Source organism: Pteronotus mesoamericanus, unplaced genomic scaffold (assembly GCF_021234165.1).
Source record: "Pteronotus mesoamericanus isolate MK-2021 breed Mesoamerican mustached bat unplaced genomic scaffold, CSHL_Meso_final scaffold_167, whole genome shotgun sequence".
NCBI classification, from domain to species: Eukaryota; Metazoa; Chordata; class Mammalia; order Chiroptera; family Mormoopidae; genus Pteronotus; species Pteronotus mesoamericanus.
Genome location: NW_026555308.1, coordinates 36,527,973 through 36,549,248, shown reverse-complemented (window position 1 = coordinate 36,549,248; position 21,276 = coordinate 36,527,973). Strand labels below are relative to the sequence as shown.

The 21,276-nt window shown below is 37.0% G+C and overlaps 1 protein-coding gene across 2 annotated transcripts in view; it reads right to left on the bottom strand.

Moving 5' to 3' along the window:
* Nucleotides 1–21,276, bottom strand: part of PGGT1B (protein geranylgeranyltransferase type I subunit beta) — a 56,438-nt gene that overhangs the window by 3,281 nt on the left and 31,881 nt on the right. For both annotated transcript variants that reach the window (XM_054589948.1, XM_054589949.1), the window contains 3 exons: nt 20,584–20,629; nt 9,168–9,352; nt 2,477–2,585 (listed from right to left, as the gene is read on the bottom strand). In XM_054589948.1, the coding sequence (XP_054445923.1) occupies nt 2,477–2,585; nt 9,168–9,352; nt 20,584–20,629 (340 nt within the window). The remainder of the gene's footprint in view (nt 1–2,476; nt 2,586–9,167; nt 9,353–20,583; nt 20,630–21,276) is intronic.

Here is a 21,276-nt window from a genome sequence, read left to right as displayed (position 1 = left end):
TACTTTTCAAAACAGGAAAAGCAAATAGTTGTGCTTATATGTTATTTGTGAAAAAGTTATTTCACTAATGGAGGCCCTTCTTTGTCTTTTCAGAGAATGCTGAGGTTTCTTCTGGTTCATTTTCCTTTAATTTTCAAAGCACAGACACAAAAAAAATCTGAATTTCCCTGAACTATTACATGTTCCTTGCAGCTGTTCTCAAATTATAAAAGATACAAAGCAACATTGTTTTACTATCTAGAAATGAGGAAACTTTTCTAGAAAAAAATGCAATAGAAAGAGAAAATACATCTAGAATAACTTAAAATAGGGTCTTACACTTTTCAGTTAATGTAAAAATTAACATTTTTTTCCTCAAAAGGATTTTTGTAAAATCCAATGAACCAGCAGTTAACTGTTTCAAACCTCAAATATTAAAAAAAACACCCCAAAACAACTCCTCATTAGTAAAGTGATAATGTATTCATGCACTTTAGATGTTGAATATGGTTTTTTTTCATAAAAAACATTGTTTCCTCTATAAATGTATATAAAATCTCTGTGTCAAATATGCTACTGGACTTATTAGGACCAAGAATTAGCTAATTTAAAGACTCATTAAAATTATTTTTATAAATAAAGGCTCTAGAAACAGGATTATCGACCTGAGTTCAACTTATCACACAAAGATTTTCTATGCTCTTTAGTGTACAGGTTCTGAAGACATTGTAAAATACCTGTAAAAAGTATTTCATCTAAGTATTTATACAAATGTTAAAGTTAGAAACTGATCTTGCAAGAAAAAAGCTTCAAGAATTTTCTTTTGAAAAAGCTACTGCAAATAGTCAAAATGTATTTCAAGTATGTTTATATAAGAAATGCTTTCCAAGAGGTTGTCATTTCTCTATTCCCATTATTTGTTAAAATAGTGCCATGCACTTACTGAAAGCAATGGCATGAAAACCAAAATAATTATTTTCTTGAGTCACTTTTCTAACATATCTGACCAGAGCAGTTCTATGATAAGAGATGAGCTGAAAAGGTTCTAAACCATTAATAAAAGCCATGATTCTATTGCAATACTGCAAAAATGATCATTCCTTAATCTAGTTTCATATATTTATAGCTAATAATTTATCTACTTGCTTATCAAACATGTCAGGGTTCTGAATTATTTTTAAGAAATTTTCAACTGATTTTTTGGAAACTATAAATAGATTCATTTTGCTGGAGGTAAAAACATAAGGGGGAGGGACCAGTAGCCTGAAGATGATACCAGAGGTAGGAGAGGAGCCAAATGCCAGGAGGGCCTTGTGTGCCATGGCAAAGAACTGACTATGAATGCTGAGAAAGTCTTTGACTTTTAAAATAGATCTAATAATTAAGAGTTTACATTAGAGGTTCTTAACCTTCTTTTGCATCAAAGATCCCTTTGAGAGTCTGAAAAAAGCTTTGGTCCCTCTCCTCTCATTTAAGCACATATACATAACACACATACAAAGTATCAATATGAGGGGGACTAGACTAGAGGCAGGAAGACTAATGATAAGACTTCTGCAGAATCCTAGGCCTGAACTTGGATCCAATGCTACTAACGTTTTGGGGTCAGGTGGAACATGGAGATAACAAATTCTGTTGGTAGGCAAGGTCTGGAGGGGCTGTGGAAGGTATCTATGTAGTTACTGAGCAGGCAGTTTTATATAAGAGTAAGCAGCCTGTTACAAGGTCTGCCTTGAATTTGTCTAGGAGTCTGTCTACATTTGGGAAAATATGTGAATTATTCATATATTTTAAAGAAAAGTCATTATTAACACAGATCTTTCAATATTTCTAAAGAAACCATTTAAAAGTACTTATGAAATACATAAATCCTTTGCTCTTTACATCTTTATCATTCCTTGGTTTGGAAAGCATGGAATACTATATTGTCTGAATCAAGTGGGTTCCTGAGTTTTACATAGTGAATGGTGAGAATTCAGATAGCAAAGCATCTAAAAAAATAACTCCCATCTGCCAAAAACCAGAGAATAAAATTCTGGACGATGAAAAATAACTTATTCAGGATTTGAGATTTTTTGATTTAATAATTTCTGAAAAAAGCAAAAACAAGTTCCTTTTTGGATTGAAAGCAAGTTTTTCTATGTAGCTCAAGTGATGGCAATAATCCTAAAGATTTTGTGATTCTCTAATTTGGACAGTGCTTATTGAGACTATTTGCCTTAGTGTCTCAAATGAAGTAAAACAATGCTAAATAAAGTATTTGGAAAAGTGTAAACTATACCAATACATCTAGATCATCAAACCTTTCCTTTATACTGCCAATACCCTAAATCTACCCTAAAAACAATGTACCTTTTTAAAAAAGTATTATTTAACATGAGTTTACAACTATAGCTAAATTTTCTATCATATGCCATTTCTGACAAAGAGGCTTGAAGGTTTAGTCAAGAAATAAACAAAAGGAAAACTGTCAGGGATTCATACAAAAATAAATTACCTGGATGACTGTCTGGCCACTTGGCAAATCCCCCCACCAGGCGATCTTGAGTTGATAAGATGTAATTTCTATTTTTCTCAAAGTTAGTGTATTGGAAAATTTTCAGAAGCTGAAATGACATGATGTACAAATCAACAATGTGCTCAATTTTCTGATACACGTCATTTAAACATGCTTTTTTCTAGCTAAGGCTCTCAGAGCAAGCCTGTGGGGACCCAAGCACTTAAAGTAGTCAACCACATTATCTTTTTTTATTGCCTTGTCAAATCTACTCTCCTGATTTCTTGACCCACTCACTGTTTCCTTCTTCTGAGCCATGCCCACTTAATCTCTTTGCATCATATTTAGCCATGTTCAAGACACAACTTTGTCAATCAGTTCAACTTCCTCAGTCATTTAAAAAAGTACAATTTTATCTATCCATACTTTAACTGGTATGATAAGCTTCTGAGCTATTAAGTTATAACCTGTTAGCAACTAAAACTAAAAATATTTCAAAAAAGAGCAACAAAAAGTATTAACCAGATGCCAGAAACAGTTATGTTTGAGAGTAATAAAACAATTTAGTTCTTTAATTAGGAAAAATAAAAGGTGATACAAATATAATTTCAGCATAAAAATTGTGTAGCTTAAAGATTTAGGACACATATTATTTGTTCTCTCGCAAATCCCATTAAATAGAAAAAATGAAAGTTAAATGAAATGTCAAGAGAAGGGGATGGTGAGCAGTAGGCAAGAGAGTTCAAGAAATTTCTGTAAGACACAAAGCAGCTGAATGTGTGTTAATGACTCAGAGGGGCACAGAAGATGAAAAAGCATTATTTTTCAAAAAGAAAATTAAAAAGTTATGGTACAAATACGAAACAATATTCATTTTGATTTAATTAATAGAATATACAGAGGGACTTCTGTTCAAGGAGGTGAACACAGCTCACCTCCTGCACAACCACAACAAAATTAAAACTAAACAATAGAACAACCATTTTTCAGTACCATCAGAAATTGAGCTGCATGAAATTCCTGCAAATACAGAATTAAAAAGGAAACCACCACATCGAGACCAGTTGGAGGGGCAAATAGGAAGGGCAAAGACGTGGAACAGGCTGGTTCCAAACCCATGTGTGGCAGATAAAAATCAGAAGGGGTATCTCAGGAGTGAGGGGGTCCCAGACCCACACTGGGTGCCAGAGTCAAGAGGATAAGTCTCCATAACTTCTGGCTGTAAAAACCAGCAGGGATTGAGGCTGTGAGAGACAGAAACCACTGGAATCCCAGGCAGTTCCTCTTAAAGGGTCCCACACAGACTTACTTGGACTCACTCCCTCTGAGCTCCAGTGTAGGGGCAACAGACTGAAAGGCATCAAAGACATTCGGGGAGGAACTGAACTGTGTGTTTCAGGGTGAGAGCTACGGGGCAACTTTCTCCCAGAAAGAAGTGCTGGCAGAAGCCATTGTTCTTTTTCTGAGCCCTCCCTTCACAGAGCTAGTAGGCGGATGCCATATCTGAGACTCTATCAACATGGCTATCACTGTTTGCCCCACCCTGGTGATTCCCTGGGGCTCTGTCACAGCCAACTTTTCAGCCTACCCAAGCAGTTTCCAGTGGTTTTTCCATATGAATGGCTTGTCTTGGCTCATGCCAAGAAGCACTTGGCTGCTGCAAGTCCTGTACCTCTCGCTAAGTGGCCCCAGGCCTGGCACTAGCAGTAGCCAGCTTAGATTCACAGCTTGGCTTTGCCTGGGAATACCCAAGCCCAGCCCAAGTAGCAACCATCTCAGATTGCTTCATAGTTCAGGCAGGGTTGCCCAGCACAAAACACCGGTGGGGGCTAACCTTGGCCTGTACCATCCAGGAAACCTCAGAGCCTGTGCACCCAGTGGACAGCTACAGACCATGTCAGAGCACCACCATCCTGCCCTCACAGAGCTGATCCTCCACAGAGGGCAGTTTGGTGGTCAGTGTTCACAGCCAGTCCTTGCAGGTGACTAGCCTGCGTAAATCCCTCCCACTGACCGACCAAAAGCAACCAAAGCTCAACTACAAGAGGAGGGTATACTCAGCCCACATGGAGGGCACACCTTGAGTACTCAGCTTGGGTGACAGGACAGTCTGTGCCACTGGACCCTACAGGACACCTATTACATTATATCACACTATGAAGACACCAAGTCATGGCAGCTCTACCTAATACACAGAAACAAACACGGGGAGGCTGACAAAATGTGGAGACAGAGAACATGGCCCATATGAAAGAACAGATCAAAACTCCAGAAGAAGAACTATACGAAATGGAGATAAGCAATCTTCAGATGCAGAGCTCAAAACACTGGTGTTAAGGATGATCAAGGAACTTAGTGAGGACCTCAACAGCGTAAAAAAAAAAAAATCCAGTCAGAAATGAAGGATACTCTACTTGAAATAAAAAAACAATTTACAGGGAATCAACAGTAGAGTGAATGAAGCCAAGAATCAAATCAGCTATTTGGAATATAGGGAGGCAAAAAAACCACCAATCAGAACACCAAAAAGAAAAAAGAATCCAAAAAAATGAAGATAGTATAAGGAGCCTCTGGGACAACTGCAAGCATCACAACATTTACATCATGGGGGTGGCTGGAAGGAGAAGACAGAAAGCAAGTAATGGAAACCTATTTGAAAAAATGATGACAGAAAATTTCCCTAATTTGGTGAGGGAAGTAGACATACATGACCATGAAGTGTGGAGTTCCAAACAAGCTGAACCCAAAGAAGCTCACACCAAGACACATCATAATTAAAAGGGCAAAGGTTAAAGACAAAGAGATAATCTTAAGAACACCATGAGAAAATCAGTTACCTACAGGAGAATTCCCATAAAACTGTAAGCTGATTTCTCAAAAGAAATTTTGCAGGCTAGACGGGATCGGCAAGAAATATCCAATGTGATAAAAAGAAAGGACCTACAACGAAGGCTACTTTACCTAGCAAAACTACCATTTAGAATTGAAGGACAGATAAAGAGCTTCCCAGACAAGAAAAAGCTATAGGAGATCATCACCACCAAAGCAGTATTATATGAAATGTTAAAGAGCATTCTTTAAGAAGAGGAAGAAGATCAAAAATATGAACAATAAAATGGCAATAAATATATAGGGTCTGGCAGAAGTAAAGACTGCTTGAGTGGTTGGTAGGATAATAATGGGGTGTAACAATGTATAGTTTTAATTTGAACATTTCATCTAAAATGCCATATGGTGTGCTTGAGTGAGATATTGTTATGTTACAGAATTACATGGTTATGATTTTGTATTAAAAAAGGGGTGTTATTTGTACCAGACCCTGTATATCTAACAACTGAATCTTAAGAACAAAATAAGCAAATAGGCATAACAGAAACAGTACCATAGATATAGAACGAGTTTTTATGGTTGCCAGATGGGATGGGGGTCAGGTGGATGGGCAAAAAAGGTAAAGGGATTTAGAAATACAAGTTGGTAGTTAGAGAATGGCCATGGGGATGTAAAGTACAGCAAAGGGAATATAGTAGCCAAAGAACATACACGCATGACCCATGGATGTGAACAAAGGTGTGGGGACTGCCTGAGGGAGTGAAGGGAGCTGGGTGGAGCATGGCAGAGGGGAAAAAATTTGGACAACTATAACAGCATAAACAATATAATGTAATATATATTATTAACAAAATATAATTTAAAAAGAAGGAAAAAAAAGAATATATGGAAAGACTCTTAGAACCCTGATGTTGGAAACATTTTCCATCAAGTAGCACATAGGTCATCACATAAAAAAGAAATTATCTTAACACTATATTTGGTTCAGCAAAAAACAGTATTTACATAATCATAATAAGTGATTATTGATTTTTAAATTTTAGAAGCAATCTATAGGCTAAGCATAAAATATTTTATTACTACATAAAATATGAATGTTACTGAATTTGACATTATAAAAGTTAAACTGACCAAATTATAAGGTGGAAGAGGAGAAAAGTTTCAAAACTAAAAACCAAACTTATAAACAGCACCCCCTCCCCCCACCACACACAACTAGTAACAACTTGCTGAAAAAGAGGAGGCTAATTTTTCATAGTTGAGAATCAAAGATAATCCCTAGAGATGATGAGTCAAGATATCAGCATATTATTTATTATTTAAAGTTATCAACAAGAATTAGTTTTTAAAAAACATTTAAAAGTGGCTGCCTTTAAAGTTGTCAAAGACTATCAAGGTCTATCAGAAGGACCCAAAAGTCAACTTCTCAACAAACGATACAGAGATAGCTGAACATCCACATGTGAAATAATGAAGCTGGACCCTTTATACCACATACAAAAATTACTGAAATAGATCTAAGACTTAAACTCAAGAGCTACACCTATAAAACTATTAGAAGAAAGCATTGGGATAAATCTGCATAACATTGGATTTGGCAATGATTTCATGGATATAACAATCAACAGCATAGGCAACAAAAGAAATAATAGATAAATTAGACTTCATCAAATTAAAAAACTTTTGTGCATCAAAGGACTTCATCAACAGAGTAAAAAGACTACCAAGAAATGGGAGTAAATGTCTGCAAATCATGTAACTTGATAAGGGATCAATATTCAGAACACTTAAAGAAACCTGTAAAACCCAACAATAAGAAAACAAACAGCCCGATTAAAAGATGTGCAAGTGTTTGTGAAGTTGTAGAGAAACTGGAATCCTCATACATTGCTAGTGAGAATGTAAAATGGTGCAGCTGCTGTGGAAAAGTTTGAGGGGGGTCCTCAAAAAATTAAACATAAATCTACCATATGATACAGAAATTCTATTTCTAGGTAAATATCCAGAAGAAATGAAAGCAGAGACTTGAATATAAATTTGTACCTAAATGTTCATAGCTACCTTTTTTTTGTTTAAATTTATTTTTCGATTACAGTTGACATATATTAGTTTCAGATGTACAACACAGTGATTAAACATTCATATACCTTACAAAATGATCACTCATAAGTTTATTACCCATTTAATGTCATATATAGTTATTACAATATTTTTGATTATATAGCCACCTATTCACATAGCCAAAAGGTGGAAATGACCCAAACATCTATCAACAGATAAATGGATAAACAACAGATATTACTCAGCCATAAAAAAAAAAATGAAATTTTTATATGATACAACATGGATGGACTTTGAAAACATTTATGCTAAGTGAAATAAGCCGGACACAAATGATCTAATTCCATTTATATGACACACTTAGGATAGGCAAATTCATAGAGATAAAAAGTAGGACAGAGGTTACCAGGGGCTGGATAGAGGAAAGAATGGAGAGAGTTACGGTTTAATGGGTACAGAGTTTATATTGAGGATGATGTAAATTTTCTGGGTGTAGATAGAGGTAATGGTTACAAGACATTGTGAATGTAATTACTGCCAATGAATTGTGCACTTAGAAGCAGTTAAACTGGTATTACAAGTATTACTTTGCAAATATTTTACCACCATAAAAAAATAATAAAGTAGAAGCTAATGGGGAACTTCATAATTGACAAATCAGGTCTGACAACTCTGGAGCTCTTTGTTAAAAGGAGAGACAACCAGAGATTATGTGCTCCTTCATGTGATGCAACAGGAAATATACATCATCAATGACTGGCTATTTAATGATAATAAGGAATTATGACTAATTTTTTAGATGTGATAATACTGCAGTTCTGTTTTTCAAAAATGGTACTTTTCTTTAGCAAGTATATTGAAAAATTTCCAGATAATATAAAAGTGGTATCAGGGATTTGCCTTCAAATAATCTAAGGAGGGGGAGAGTAGTGAGCAGGAGTATGGATGAAGGAAGGCTGGCTTAGGGATGGAACTGCTGAGACTGACTGAGGGATATAGAGGGGTTTAGTATATACCATTCCTACTTTTCAATATGCTGACATTTTCCACAACTAAAAAAATTTATAAATGGTGCAATTTTAAATTGCCTTCATTTTAAAATCATTCTATTTTCTGAATTTATTTCAACCATGTGTATGAATTTTGTCTAAGAGAAAAAAGTTAGGAAATTATATAGAAGATGAACATAGACTTTTGTTAGAATCCAGAATAGATTCTAGAATATCAGAGTTAGGTGATATTTTCTAAAGATGAAATGCAAATTTAAGAAAAAGAAAGCATACAGGTATTCAGTGGCTAATAACCTTATGGAATTAGGTAAATGAAGATGTAGTAGTGATGGGGGAAGATGTGTGAACATATCAAGCAATACATTTCAGAAGGTTCACACAAATAAATCAATAAAAAATAGAAAACCTTAAATGATTTAAAAAATGAGCTGTGATTTTTCTTTTAAGATTAATATCTTCCCATAAAATCTTTACTGGTATGTTCAGATAGATCCTTGCTCCAGATGGACTACTTACTGATCAGTTTCAGTAACAGGTTTTTTATGACTTTACACCTACTTTCTTAACTACGTTCTGGGCCACTTGAATTTTATAGAAATGTACATTTTCAAGTAGTACAACAGATAACTGAATTCTATCAAAAAATTATATAGACATTAGCTTTGCCAGAGCATCAGGAAAAAGTAGCTTAAACCTAACAATATTTAATGGACAGCAACAAGACCAAACCCATTACACAAAGCTGATATTAACAAAATGTATAGGTTTCTCATTTTTATTATTTTTCTTACCTTTAGAGTTGCTCCCACCCAAAAAGAATAACAGGTGTCTACGGGTTTATTCGGTCTTCCATGATAACCATTTTGTTGCCTCATTATACACCACCTCTTTATCCTGTTCAATTCTTTTTCTGAAAAAACTTCTTCTAGTTTACCCATGAGACACAGTGACGCAATGCCACAAAAAGTGGATCCTCCTGTTAATCAAAAGCACACAGTATACTTCAAAACAGATGCCTAGCAAAATGATATAAAATGGCTGGAGGAAAAAAAGTGGTTAAATAACTCTAGAAAATAGTGAGATAAAAGTAATTTAAATTTATAAGATAATTATAATTTTAAATAGCCACTAAGCACTGAAGTTTTAATATTAATTTGATAAAAAGAAAATAATTTAAAGTAAGTTAAAGCTGTAAGAAACATTTTACTTATGAAAATAAGTAAGGTTTGGGGAAACTAAGAAACTTTTTCAAAATCAAATGGTTAATGGCAGAGCTGAAAGTAAAATATGGGACAAACTACTATTTCCTGTGAAGGACTCTATCACCTGAGTATGATTTTAATTCCCTTAAAGATAGTATATTACTAATTAACTGAGCTTCCATCTGCCTGAAGCTACATGCTAATTTTCACATATAACATAAACAAGCTAGGAGCTGGTATGCAGATATGACACCTAGTCAGCTTAAGAAATTTAAGGAAAAAAAGTTTGAGTGAGGGGAGAGGAAGATGGTATGTGTGGGCAGGGGAGAAGAAAACTGTAGCTGGAAGTAGATGAAAAGTGAGTATCCATACTCACTGCTGTGGAATGAATAATACCCACCAATGATATCCAGGTCCTCATCCCTGGAACAGTGCATGTTACCATATATGGCAAAAAAAGACTTTGCAAAAGTGATTAAGTTTAGGATCTTGAGATGGGAAAATTATTCTGGATCACCTGGGTGGGCCCTAAATATAACCACAAGGGTCACTAAAAGAGGGCAGAGGGAGATTAAACTACAGAAAGAGGAGGCAATGTGACTATGGATGCAGAGACTGGAGTGATGTGGCAACTAGTCAAAGAATGCTGGTGGCCACCATAAGCTGGATGAGGCAAAGGAACAGATTCTCCCCTGCAGCCTCCAGAAGTAACCAGCCCCACTGACATCTTGATTTTAGTCTTATAAGATGCAGTTTAGACTTCTGGCCTCCAGAACATTAAGAGAATAAATTTGTGTCATTTTATACCCCCAAGTTTGCAGTAAAACGTTACAGCAGCAATAGAAAACCAATATGCTCACAAAGTTAATACTTTCCTAAGAAATGAAAAGTCAGTATTTTTCCATAAAGAAAAGAAACAACACTTTCCATTGGCACTATTTGTTGTCAACTACAAACAATTTTAAAATACTTATATTTCCAATTTATTACGATGCCACTTAGTAATTTTTATTTATTTCAGCTATTTAAATAGATGATAGTTCCTAATATTCCTCATCCTGTAACTTTCCTTCTGTTGTTACAAATCTTGGAAGTGTTCTCTGGAAAAGGAAAAACGAACATTCCCTGTAGAAAACTAAAGGCAACTATGACAGCATATGGATTACTGTCAGTAGAAACTATTTAATCTTTAGAATTTTCCCCAATTAGTTGGGAGATCTGTGCTAGTCATGAGCGAATTAAAACAGAAAAGTAAAAACAATCATAACCTTTTAGAATAATTTCTATTAAGCATCTATAAATCTTAGCTCTTCTTCAATAACTTACTAGTTTCAACTTCCCTTTCATGAAAACTTGCACATGACTTCAGGTATTATAACATCATTAAATATAAAGCCTCTAATAGTATGTCATCTTTAAAATTAACTACTAAAAAGTAAAATAAAACATTTAATTGTTACTATCCAATTACTTGCTAGGATTCTTTAAAGCAAACTGGTACAATTCAAAGTAGAACTACTTTTTACTTTGCCCAAATCACCAGATTTTGAAAGTATTAACTTCTGAAGTTTAGGCTCTGAGTAGTCAAAAAAAGTAATTACAAAAGACTACACTTAAGCTAAAATTCATTTAACAAAATTTACCCCTAAAAGGTTGTTTCACACAAAATTCTAAAAAACTAGTTCCAAAAACCTAGATTAAAAGCAGTATGTTAGACATAAAAACAGCAAGAAACACAGTAACATCTTTACAATAAGTAAATTGAGGAATATGATAAAACAGCAGACACGATTCCTATAAGCTTCAACTTCAAGAATATTACATCATTATATTAAAGTACTATACAAGAATTGCTTCTTATAGTAATGATCTGAATTCATCAAGAAAAGGTTAAATTGTGTTCAATATGCCTTGGTTCAAGAAGATACGAAATAGCATTCCTCTATGTTAGTGGGACAATACCCAATCTACTGAGCCACATCAAAAGACCTGTACTCAGAAAACTATAGGACGCTGAAGAAAAAAATTAAGATACTAATAAGTGGAAGCATATACCATGTTCATGGATTGGAAGAATTAACATCATTAAAATGTCCATACTACCCAAAGCAATCTATAGATTCAAGGCAATTCCTATTAAGATTTCAATGCCATATTTCACAGATCTAGAACAAATATTCCATAAATTTATATGGAACCAAAAAAGACCCCAAGCCTCAGCAATCATGAGAAAGAAGAACAAGGCTGGAAGGATCACAATACTTGATATCAAACTTGATACTACAAAGCCACTGTAATCAAAACAGTCCTGTACTGGCATCAGAACAAACACAGATCAATGGGCAGAACAGAGTCCAGAAATAAACCCATGTCTTTATGGTCAATTCACATTTGACAAAGGAGGCAAGAGCAACACAATGGAGTAAAAATTGTATTAGGAGAGCTGGACTGTACATGCAAAAAAAATGAAACTAGACCACTATCTTACACCATATACCAGAATAAACTCAAAATGGATAAGAGATTTAAATGTAAGTGGTGATACCATAAAAATCCTAGAGGAAAACATAGTAAAATTTGAGATATCTCACGTAGCAGTATTTTTGCCAATATATCTCCTAGGACAAGGGAAATAAAGGAAAAAAATGAATAAATGGGACTACAACAAATTAAAAAGCTGCTGCACAGCTAAATAAACCATCATCAAAAAGGGAACCAACTGTTGAGAAATGTCCCTCCTGGTTTCAGGGACTGTAGCCTCGCCGACGGGCAAGAGGACTCCAAGGCTGGAGCTAATCAAGGAGGCCTTGGGAAAACAGGCCACTGAGGAGATGAAACCTGTCCCCCTGGCAGGGGCGCAGCCTCCCTCACATCACCTTGCTTGACCCTGTTTTAGTCGGTGATCCATGACGGGTAAGTTTTTCTCATGTGGAGAAAATGACCTAAGACAGACATTGGCTGGTACGGGCAGCGGCACAAGGACTTGGGGGACATGGAAGAAGGGTATAAAGGCCCGCACCCCTTGGCTTGGACAGGGCCAGAGTCCTCATTCTCTCTGAAAAAAGTCTCCTTATCTCTTCATGGCTCCGCCACCTGGCTCAGGCTTGAAACAATACTAAAGGCAGGTACAGCCCTAAACTGGATCAGGCGGTTCCCGGGGACAATAAGGCCTAGAAGTTAAGTTCCTCTAAGCATGCTTTGCTTTTCCCCTAAAAAGCGATGATAACTGGCTCATACAAGTAAGGAGATTCACATTATTCATAGACCCTGACCTGAGGCAGATCTCTTGTGTTCCTCCAATTGTTACCCATGATCTGTTTTCTGTAAATACAGCCTTTTGACATTGATTGATGAGCTTTGCTGTATATCCCTGTGCATATGGTTCTCAATAAAAGCCTTTAGACATAGGGGTTTGGGTGTTTAGAGGGAAGAGCCATGTCTCCTCTCCTGGCAAACATAGAACTGTTTGTGACAACTAGTGTTTATTGCCCCCATCCATGATAACCCCAGGATGGGCTCTGCGGGATTCAGAGCCCTGCTCCCTCCTCAGCTGGCTCTGGACAGTAACCCTCAGATCTGGGAGCCCCATGCTCCACCATGGCTCTCCCCGTGATAACCAAATGTATGGGAGTGATAACGGCAAGATGACTTGGGAGGAGCAGCCTAGCCAGAGACCCCCTCCCAGGTTAACTGTTAATCATTGCTTATCTGCTTCTGTAGCCCATTTTCACATCCCTTCCCCTGCCTGGGGTAGCACATCAATCTCCCACCTGAATGCTAATCCCTTCCGCCCATCCGTTTCCCGCCGGAATGCTAGGGCTTATAAACCCCGATCTAACCCCGATTCGGGGCTCAGAATTTGGAGACTGCCTCCTCTGAGCCCACGCGTGTGAATAAAGGCTTACTCCGTTCCCTGAATCGTGTCTTGAGTCTGGCTTTCCATAACAGGAGAACATATATGCCAACGATACCTCGGACAAGGGTTTAATCTCCAAACTATACATAGAAGGAACTTATATGACTCAACACCAGGAAGACAAATAATCCACTTAAAAGTGGGCAAAGTACATGAATAGACACTTCTCCAAGAAGAACATACATATGGCCCATACACATATGAAAAGATGCTCAACACCACTAGCCATCAGAGATGCAAATCAAAACCACAATGAGATTACCTCCTATCTGCCAAAATGGCCATCATTAATAAATCAACCAACAACAACTGCTGGCAAGGATGTGGAGAAAAGGGAACCATAATGCACTGTTGGTGAGAATTCAGGCTGGGGCAGCCACTGGGGAAAACAGTATGGAATTTCCTCAAAAAAAAAAAAAAAAAAAAAAATGGAACTGCCTTTTGACCTAGTGATTCCCCTACTGGGAATGTACAAGAACCCCAAAATACCAGTTCAAAAGAATTTATGCACCCCTATGTTCACAGCAGCACTATTTACAATAGCCAATATTTGGAAATAGCCTAAGTGCCCATAAGAAGATGAGCAGATAAAAAAACTGTGGTACATTTACACAATGAAATACTACGCAGCAGAAAGAAGGAATTTCTACGTTTATGACAGCATGAATGGAACTGGAGACTACTATGCTAGGTGAAATAAGCCAGCCAGCAAAAGATAAATATTATATGATCTTATTTATATTTATTGTAAATAATTGGTTTATCTTTGGCACATAGGGGCTTCCCACGGGCCTGGGTCATTCTTTTGTTTAATGGATTCTGGACTCTTTTAAAGGAATCTGATCCTTTGGAATTTTGCACAGCCCTAGGTATAATCCCTTTTGATAAAAGGGTCTTTGCTCCCGATTATAGGAGCACTGTGGAATGTCTCTAAATACGTTTTTATAATTCTGTGTAAAGTTGGTGTACACTCAAATGAAACCAGTCTATGGCAGGTGCTGCTCTCTGTACAGGCCCCTGATGGAATTCACAAGGAATGGAGGGAGGAGCACTGGAAAGAGTGCCTGTTCCCTGCAGGACAGTCTGGCGCTCAGGCCTTTTGACTCACTGTTAAGTTGCTACTGCGAACACAAGACCAAAGTGTGTGACTTGTCAATGTGCAGTGTGACAGTATTAAAAAATGATGCTAAACTTCAAAAAATAAAATAAAAATAAAAAACTAGTGAGCAAAGTAGACCCAGAGGCATAGAATCATGGAACAGATTGACAGCTGTGGGGAGTGGGAAAGGGCGACTAATTGAAAAAAGGTGAAGGGATTAGTCAAAGAACACAAATGAAGAACCCATGGACAAGGACAATGGTGAAGGGACTGATTATGGAAGTGGGGGGTGGGCTGGGCGGATGGGGGCAAAGGAGAAAAAAGTGGGACAACTGTAATAGCATAAACAATAAAAAAAAAAGAGACAATGAAAAAAAGTACATAGCCTTCCTCATCAGAGGCATTAAAAGTAAAAATATTAAGACACATAAAATAAAAGATTTCCATCTGAAATTACTAAAGGTTTGCCACCTAAAGTGGTATCCTTCAGTTACATGAATAATTAATATATGTACACTATCTTAGTCATAAAACATCACTGGAAGAGATAATGGAGCTTCTCTTTTAACAACCTTCTCCAGGTCTTCCAGGTGGAGGCTAAAGGTGTTCCTGACTCTAGTTCTTTGTGCTGATTTACTTGTATTTTAAAAGTGTAACACAGTTATAAATTAACTTACTGCTCCCATTAGGTTGTACAGCTCAATTGTAAGCATTCTCTTAGTATTTATTTGTATATACCAAATTATCTCAAAGAATTCATGTGCTCTAAAATGTATAATTTAAGATGGCTGGTCAACAATACATAGCTAAAGTAGAAAGCTAAATAATTAGGTAAATAAATAAGTATACCATTTTACACTTGAACATCACATGAAAAGGATCAAATGAGGTAGATTCAAAGAAGTTGAATGCTTTGATGAAATTAGGCCAAAGACAGTTTACTCTTATTTATCTTCTGCATTAAAGAGTACAGATATTTTAAAAGAATCATGAAATCAAATTAATTTATTTGAACTTTTCCTTTAACATTATGCATCCTGAGAGAACAAAGAGTTTTAATCCTAGAAAAGCATGGAAATCCAACTCTCACAAACACGAACTATACTATCATGAGAATCACTAGGATAAATAGGTTCATCACATGACCATGGCCTGGAATGGTATAACATGCTTGTTTAGTTTTCATGACAAATAGTCTCCAGGTTAGGCAGTAGTTGGAGAAGAATGCATGAACAACAACAACAAAAAGTGTGTTAAATAACATTCAGACTGCAGAATTAGTAAGAAAAGCACACGAAGAACTTGATTATCACCTAACTGTGGCAGTACATATCACAAACTTAGCTTTCTTAGCTTTGAGATATAGAATATAGGATAACCAATTCATTAAATACTTACTGAACCATTACAACCAAGGACATATGGAATAAGACAAAAAGTAAGACACAATCAGCTTTAGCAGAGAAAATCAAGTAAACTGAGGTAAGCGTCATGAAAATGGTATGACCCAAGTATTACAGAAATATAGAAAAGGGAGAAATTACTCAGGGCTGGGGCAGGGGAATCACAACAGATGATGAAGTTTCAGAGAATGTAACACTGGAACCAGGCATAGAAAGAGAGATAAAACTCTGAAGGTTAAGGAAAGGGAAACAAGGAAAAGCAGGTAGGGGGTTGGGGAATGGGGAAGCATTTCAGACAAAAAAAAAAAAAAAGTATTAGCAAAGTTCAGAGGTGAAAAGGCATGTGGGAACACTTGAGGAATACATTACATTCTCTCTTCAGCCTATATTTAAGGTCTCTGAGTGAATGACAATAATTATTGCAGTGGTTTTGTACTGTAATAACTTGGCTAAGCTAGAACTTCCTGTATGGCCTTAAGTTAGAGAAATCAGTGTAAGATTTGTAAGGTGGAAGTGAAGCAGCAGCCACTGCCTTGGTTGTTTTAGGGGATGTAAGAGACAAAGGCAGAGGTGGTGGTAGATTCCTGCTTGATCTTATACTCCCATATACTTGGAATCCAAATTTTTCTTACTTCTTGCCTCCATGACACCAGGTTCATTAACGGATGCAGGAGCAATAGCCCTCCACGGACTCCACCATTCTGGCAGCTGGATGTACCTGGCTTTCCAGAGTCCCCTGCAAGGTCTCACTGGCCAACCCGTGTCAGTGCTTCAGAAGGGCTTGTCAGTGACTTTTCTGCAATCCGCCAACTATTTATTTCAGGTCCTTGCTCCTCCTCCATCTTTACCTGCAACTGAGTAAAATCTTATTCCTGTAATAAACCCTTATTCTTTAATATTTGTAGGGGTTTTGCTTCTTTGATTGAATCTAATACAAAGATGACTGCCCTCAGAGGGCTGGCATGAGGATTAAATGAGACCAAATGGTAGTTGGTACAGCAGCAGCTAAATAAGAAAAAGTATTTTCCTTTCAGTCTAAGGATCAAACATTAAAAACTGGTGACTTACAGGGGACGACTGGTATGTCTGGCAAATTATATACACACACAAAATAACAGAACAAGAGATTAAAACATCCAAAATTCTGGATTTCTGGCTTCTCTGAAAAATCAGCAGATCTGGTAGTAGTAGTTCCACATTCCTGAATAACAAGAACAGGCTTAGGAGGAAGAAAAGAGAAGAATGGTTTAAACATGTGCAGCTTGGGATGCTGACATGATACCAAAGTAGATACGCCTGGCAGGCAGATAGAAAAGGGAGCTATGTAGCTCAGAAACAGACCACGTTTGGAAACATAGTTTGAGCAATATCAACACAGGGATAATTGATAAAGAACCATCTGCTGGTTCATTCAACTGTGTGCCACATGTATTAAAGGTATGGGGGATAAAACAGTGAATAGAACAAGCCCAAATCTCTGTTTTTATGAGGCCTACATTATGTGAGCAGACAATGAACAAACAGCTAAAATATACATGACATGGAGAAAAATAAAGCCAGAAGGGGATAGGGAATAAGGCACGTATATGTGCTTGGTTTGTGATTCTAAATAGGGCGTGTGTGTGCGGGTGTGGGTGGCTTGCAATTTTAACAGGGGGCTTATCCAATAATATATAAACCAAGACCTAAAGGATGTGAAATAAAGCCAGATATATGCTAGGGTTGGGGATGGAGGATTCTACACAAAGAGCAAGTACAAGAGCACTGAGATTTAGAAAGATGAACTACCCAAAGAAAAGAAGCAAGTTGGCAGGGGGGAGAGGGGTATAAAGGGTTAACTGGGGGTGGAGAGAGAGAAAGAAAAGAAAAAGAGAAAGGAAAGAGAGGGATAGTGTGTTCGAAAGAAAGAGAAAGAAAGAAAAAGAGAGGAAAAAAAGAGAGAGAGGGAGGGAGGGGAGGAGGGAAGGAAGGAAGGAAGGAAGGAAGGAAGGAAGGAAGGAAGGAAGGAAGGAAGGAAGGAAGGAAGGAAGGAAGGAAGAAAGATTAAGGTAAAGAGGTTAGAAGAAACAAAAATGGTGAAGGAACTAGAAACAACTTGTCAGGAAGCAAGAAAAGAAAAATGTGATGTTTCAAGGAAAAAGGGTGAGAGGTTAACAACTTCAAAAGCTTCAATACAGAGAAAGTAAGGAATGAGAAAGAGACTTTGTATTTGAAATACAGATTATTTATGACTTTAAAATTTAGAGAAACCCCAAGTTGCTGAAGGCTCATATAAAAAATTAAAAAGAAAAGGCAGTTTTATAGAAGGGCATTCAGTATATTTGGACCACTATTCTAAAAAGATTAACAATGGAAAGAAAAAGGGAATATACAATGACTTCACAGGGTGACCAACCTGCAAGACTACACTTTAGAAAGAGGTTTTACTTATCAGTGTAAATACTGCTAAAATAAGGCAGGGAAGGAAATCTAGCCCAAAGTCCTCTAGAATAGTACTTTTCAGCCTATTTAACCTCAGAACACACAAAGAACTAGAATATCTGATATCTGTATGACATACTTAAGTGTCCTGAGGAGGGTGCTCCTGGTCAAAGGCCCCCTTACCAGGGGCTCCAGACACCCAGTTCCTTCTTGGCTGCTGCAAAAGCTAAGGGAGCAATAGCTTGGCACATCTAGAACCCTTTTGCGGTCCATCAATATAATGGAGCACTGTGATTAGGAAGCCCTCTTCTAGGTCTTTAGGCTGCCAACCTGCCAAGATGAATTTAGAGATAAAAGAAGAATGTAAGCTTTTTGGCAAGAACCACAGTCCATCACTGCTGATCTTGATGGGTACAATCCTAGGCAAGTCATATTGACTCAAAATCACTACTTGTGTGACTCAGCAAGGGCTTTTTCCTGGCAGGATCCCTTAGAGAGTATCATGTTTGTACAGCGCTCTGTTTCACATCCCTAAGAATGTAATCCCAATTTCTCGGGGACAACAGTGTCGGGCCCACACATCTATACTGGGAAGGTATCTCTTCAGCCAGTGCATCCATTAACATCCTTTACAAGAGTAAGTGGCAGACCCCATCTTCTCGGAAATACTTACAAATGCCAGATTTCCTCTTTGTGTAACGGTAAGTATATCCTCCCTTACTAAGCAGTGATGACTGGTGACATAACTGCTACTGTCCTGCCAGCTTACCCCATTGCTAATCTCAGGTGCACTCAGGCACACACAAGAATTATGGCTTCCTAATTACAGTGTGGTCTCAGAGGAAAACCCGAGACACTCTTCTACACCCTTAGTGACACACTCTATAAATACCTACATCAAAAAAGGCAGTAAGATGTGAGAGGGGGAAAAAGATACCTGATAGGACAAGATTCCAGGGGAAGTACAAGGATATGAGATTGAGGAATATATATTAAAAAAATCTTTTTATACACGTTTTATAGTTTACAATCCACTTTACGCCCATCTCTTATAATCCTAACAATGATCTTAAAAAAAACATACAATTATTTCTACTCTTGATGAGGAAGCCTTCAGAGACAGTAAGTGAGGAGCCAAGATCACAAAGCTACTGTCAGGGGTGAGACCTGAATACTGACCTCTTCTTTCCATTGCATCGCATAGCAGAGGGATGGGCACAACAGCTGAGTACCAAAAAAAACCCTCTGTGATGAAGATAACACAAGGAGTTCACTCAAGAGAGCCTGCTTGATTTGGCCTCTTTCTTTTTTTAAAGGGAGCATGAAAGCTTATTTACTTCTATGTGGAAATATTCAATTTGAAAGAGTTCAGGCTATTGATGTGCTGACAAACTAAGTGATTGTTATCTCTCTATTCCGATTGTGCCAAAAGTGGGAAAAATGTGAAGGGAGGGATTGTATCAATATACTGAACACACTTTATGCAGCAAAATGTTTTATGACTATGACTTAGGATAATTACATTAAAGACAGTAAATAAAAATTTATTTCTTCACAAATTCACTGATTCATATTTAATATTCTGCACCTAGCCTTTTAGTGTTATGCCAAAGAAGGAAACTTGCTATTTTTTAACAATATCTTAAGAAATCAGCCTAAGGCCCTAACAGGTGTGACTCAGTTGGTTGGGTGTCGTCCTACAAAGTGAGGGGTCGCTGGTTCGATTCCTGGTCATGGCAAATGCTTGGATTGTGGACCCAGTCCCCAGTTGGGGTGTGTGGGAGAAGCAACCCATCAATGTTTCTCTCAAACTTTGAGTTTTTCTCCTTTTTACCCCTCCCTTTCTCCTCTCTAAAAATAAATAAATAGAACCTCAAAAAAAAAAAAGAAAGAATAAAGAAATCACCCTAAGATACTGTCGTGCAGCTAACACTTGAAAAGATTACTAAAAAATATTGTATGAAAATTCTGGTCTGAATAATTTATAAGTGATTACTGATCTAGAAGAAGTTTAAACTGGCACAACAGTGTCAAAAGACAGAAGTAGGAAAGAAAATGGTCAGGCTGTACAAAGGGCTGACACAAACTTCTGAGGGTCCTCCATGTTGAAGATACCACGATGTTATTTAAAGAAACTACATGTTTATTTACTTTAAGATGCCTTACCATGAGATTCAAGTCCAGCTCCCTGTGCCAACCCACTGTCATAGGACTGAAAAAGAAAAACATTGTTTGGTTTAATAGGGAAATAAATAAATTGTCATTATGCTAATTTTTGACACTTGACCTAATTTTATTTCTCTTTTATATCTTTTCCACAAAGAAGTATATATAGGCATTTTCAAGTACCTGCTCTTGTCTTATTCACCACACTAAATTACAAAATGCATACATTAGGCACATTCTGAAAATAGATTGTTCTAAGATGGCACCTTATTTGTACTCAATTTCTACCTAATAAAAAGAGTCAATTCTTATTCCTTTCCCACTTGCAAGAATATATGCATTTAAGGAAAATGTAAAGATTTCATACTCAAAAACATTATAAACACAGAACAAATCTATTTTGAGGCTTTTGGGTAGCTCAGGATAATGGTGACTGCCTAAAATTTAATCTCCCCACATATCCTACAAAAATCAAAACCATACAACTATATAAAACTGAAACCTTAGCAAAGCTGGAGGACATGCTCAAGTTTCAAATCACCTGTTTATAGAAAAATACACATCAAATCAGCAAGCCATCTCTCATACTCTTGACACGTTTGCAGAGAGCAAGGGCAATCTGAAAGATCATGAAGAAGAGAGAGGAGGGAAGCTAGTGGCAGGTCTGAGATCTCATCTAAATTCACTACCTGA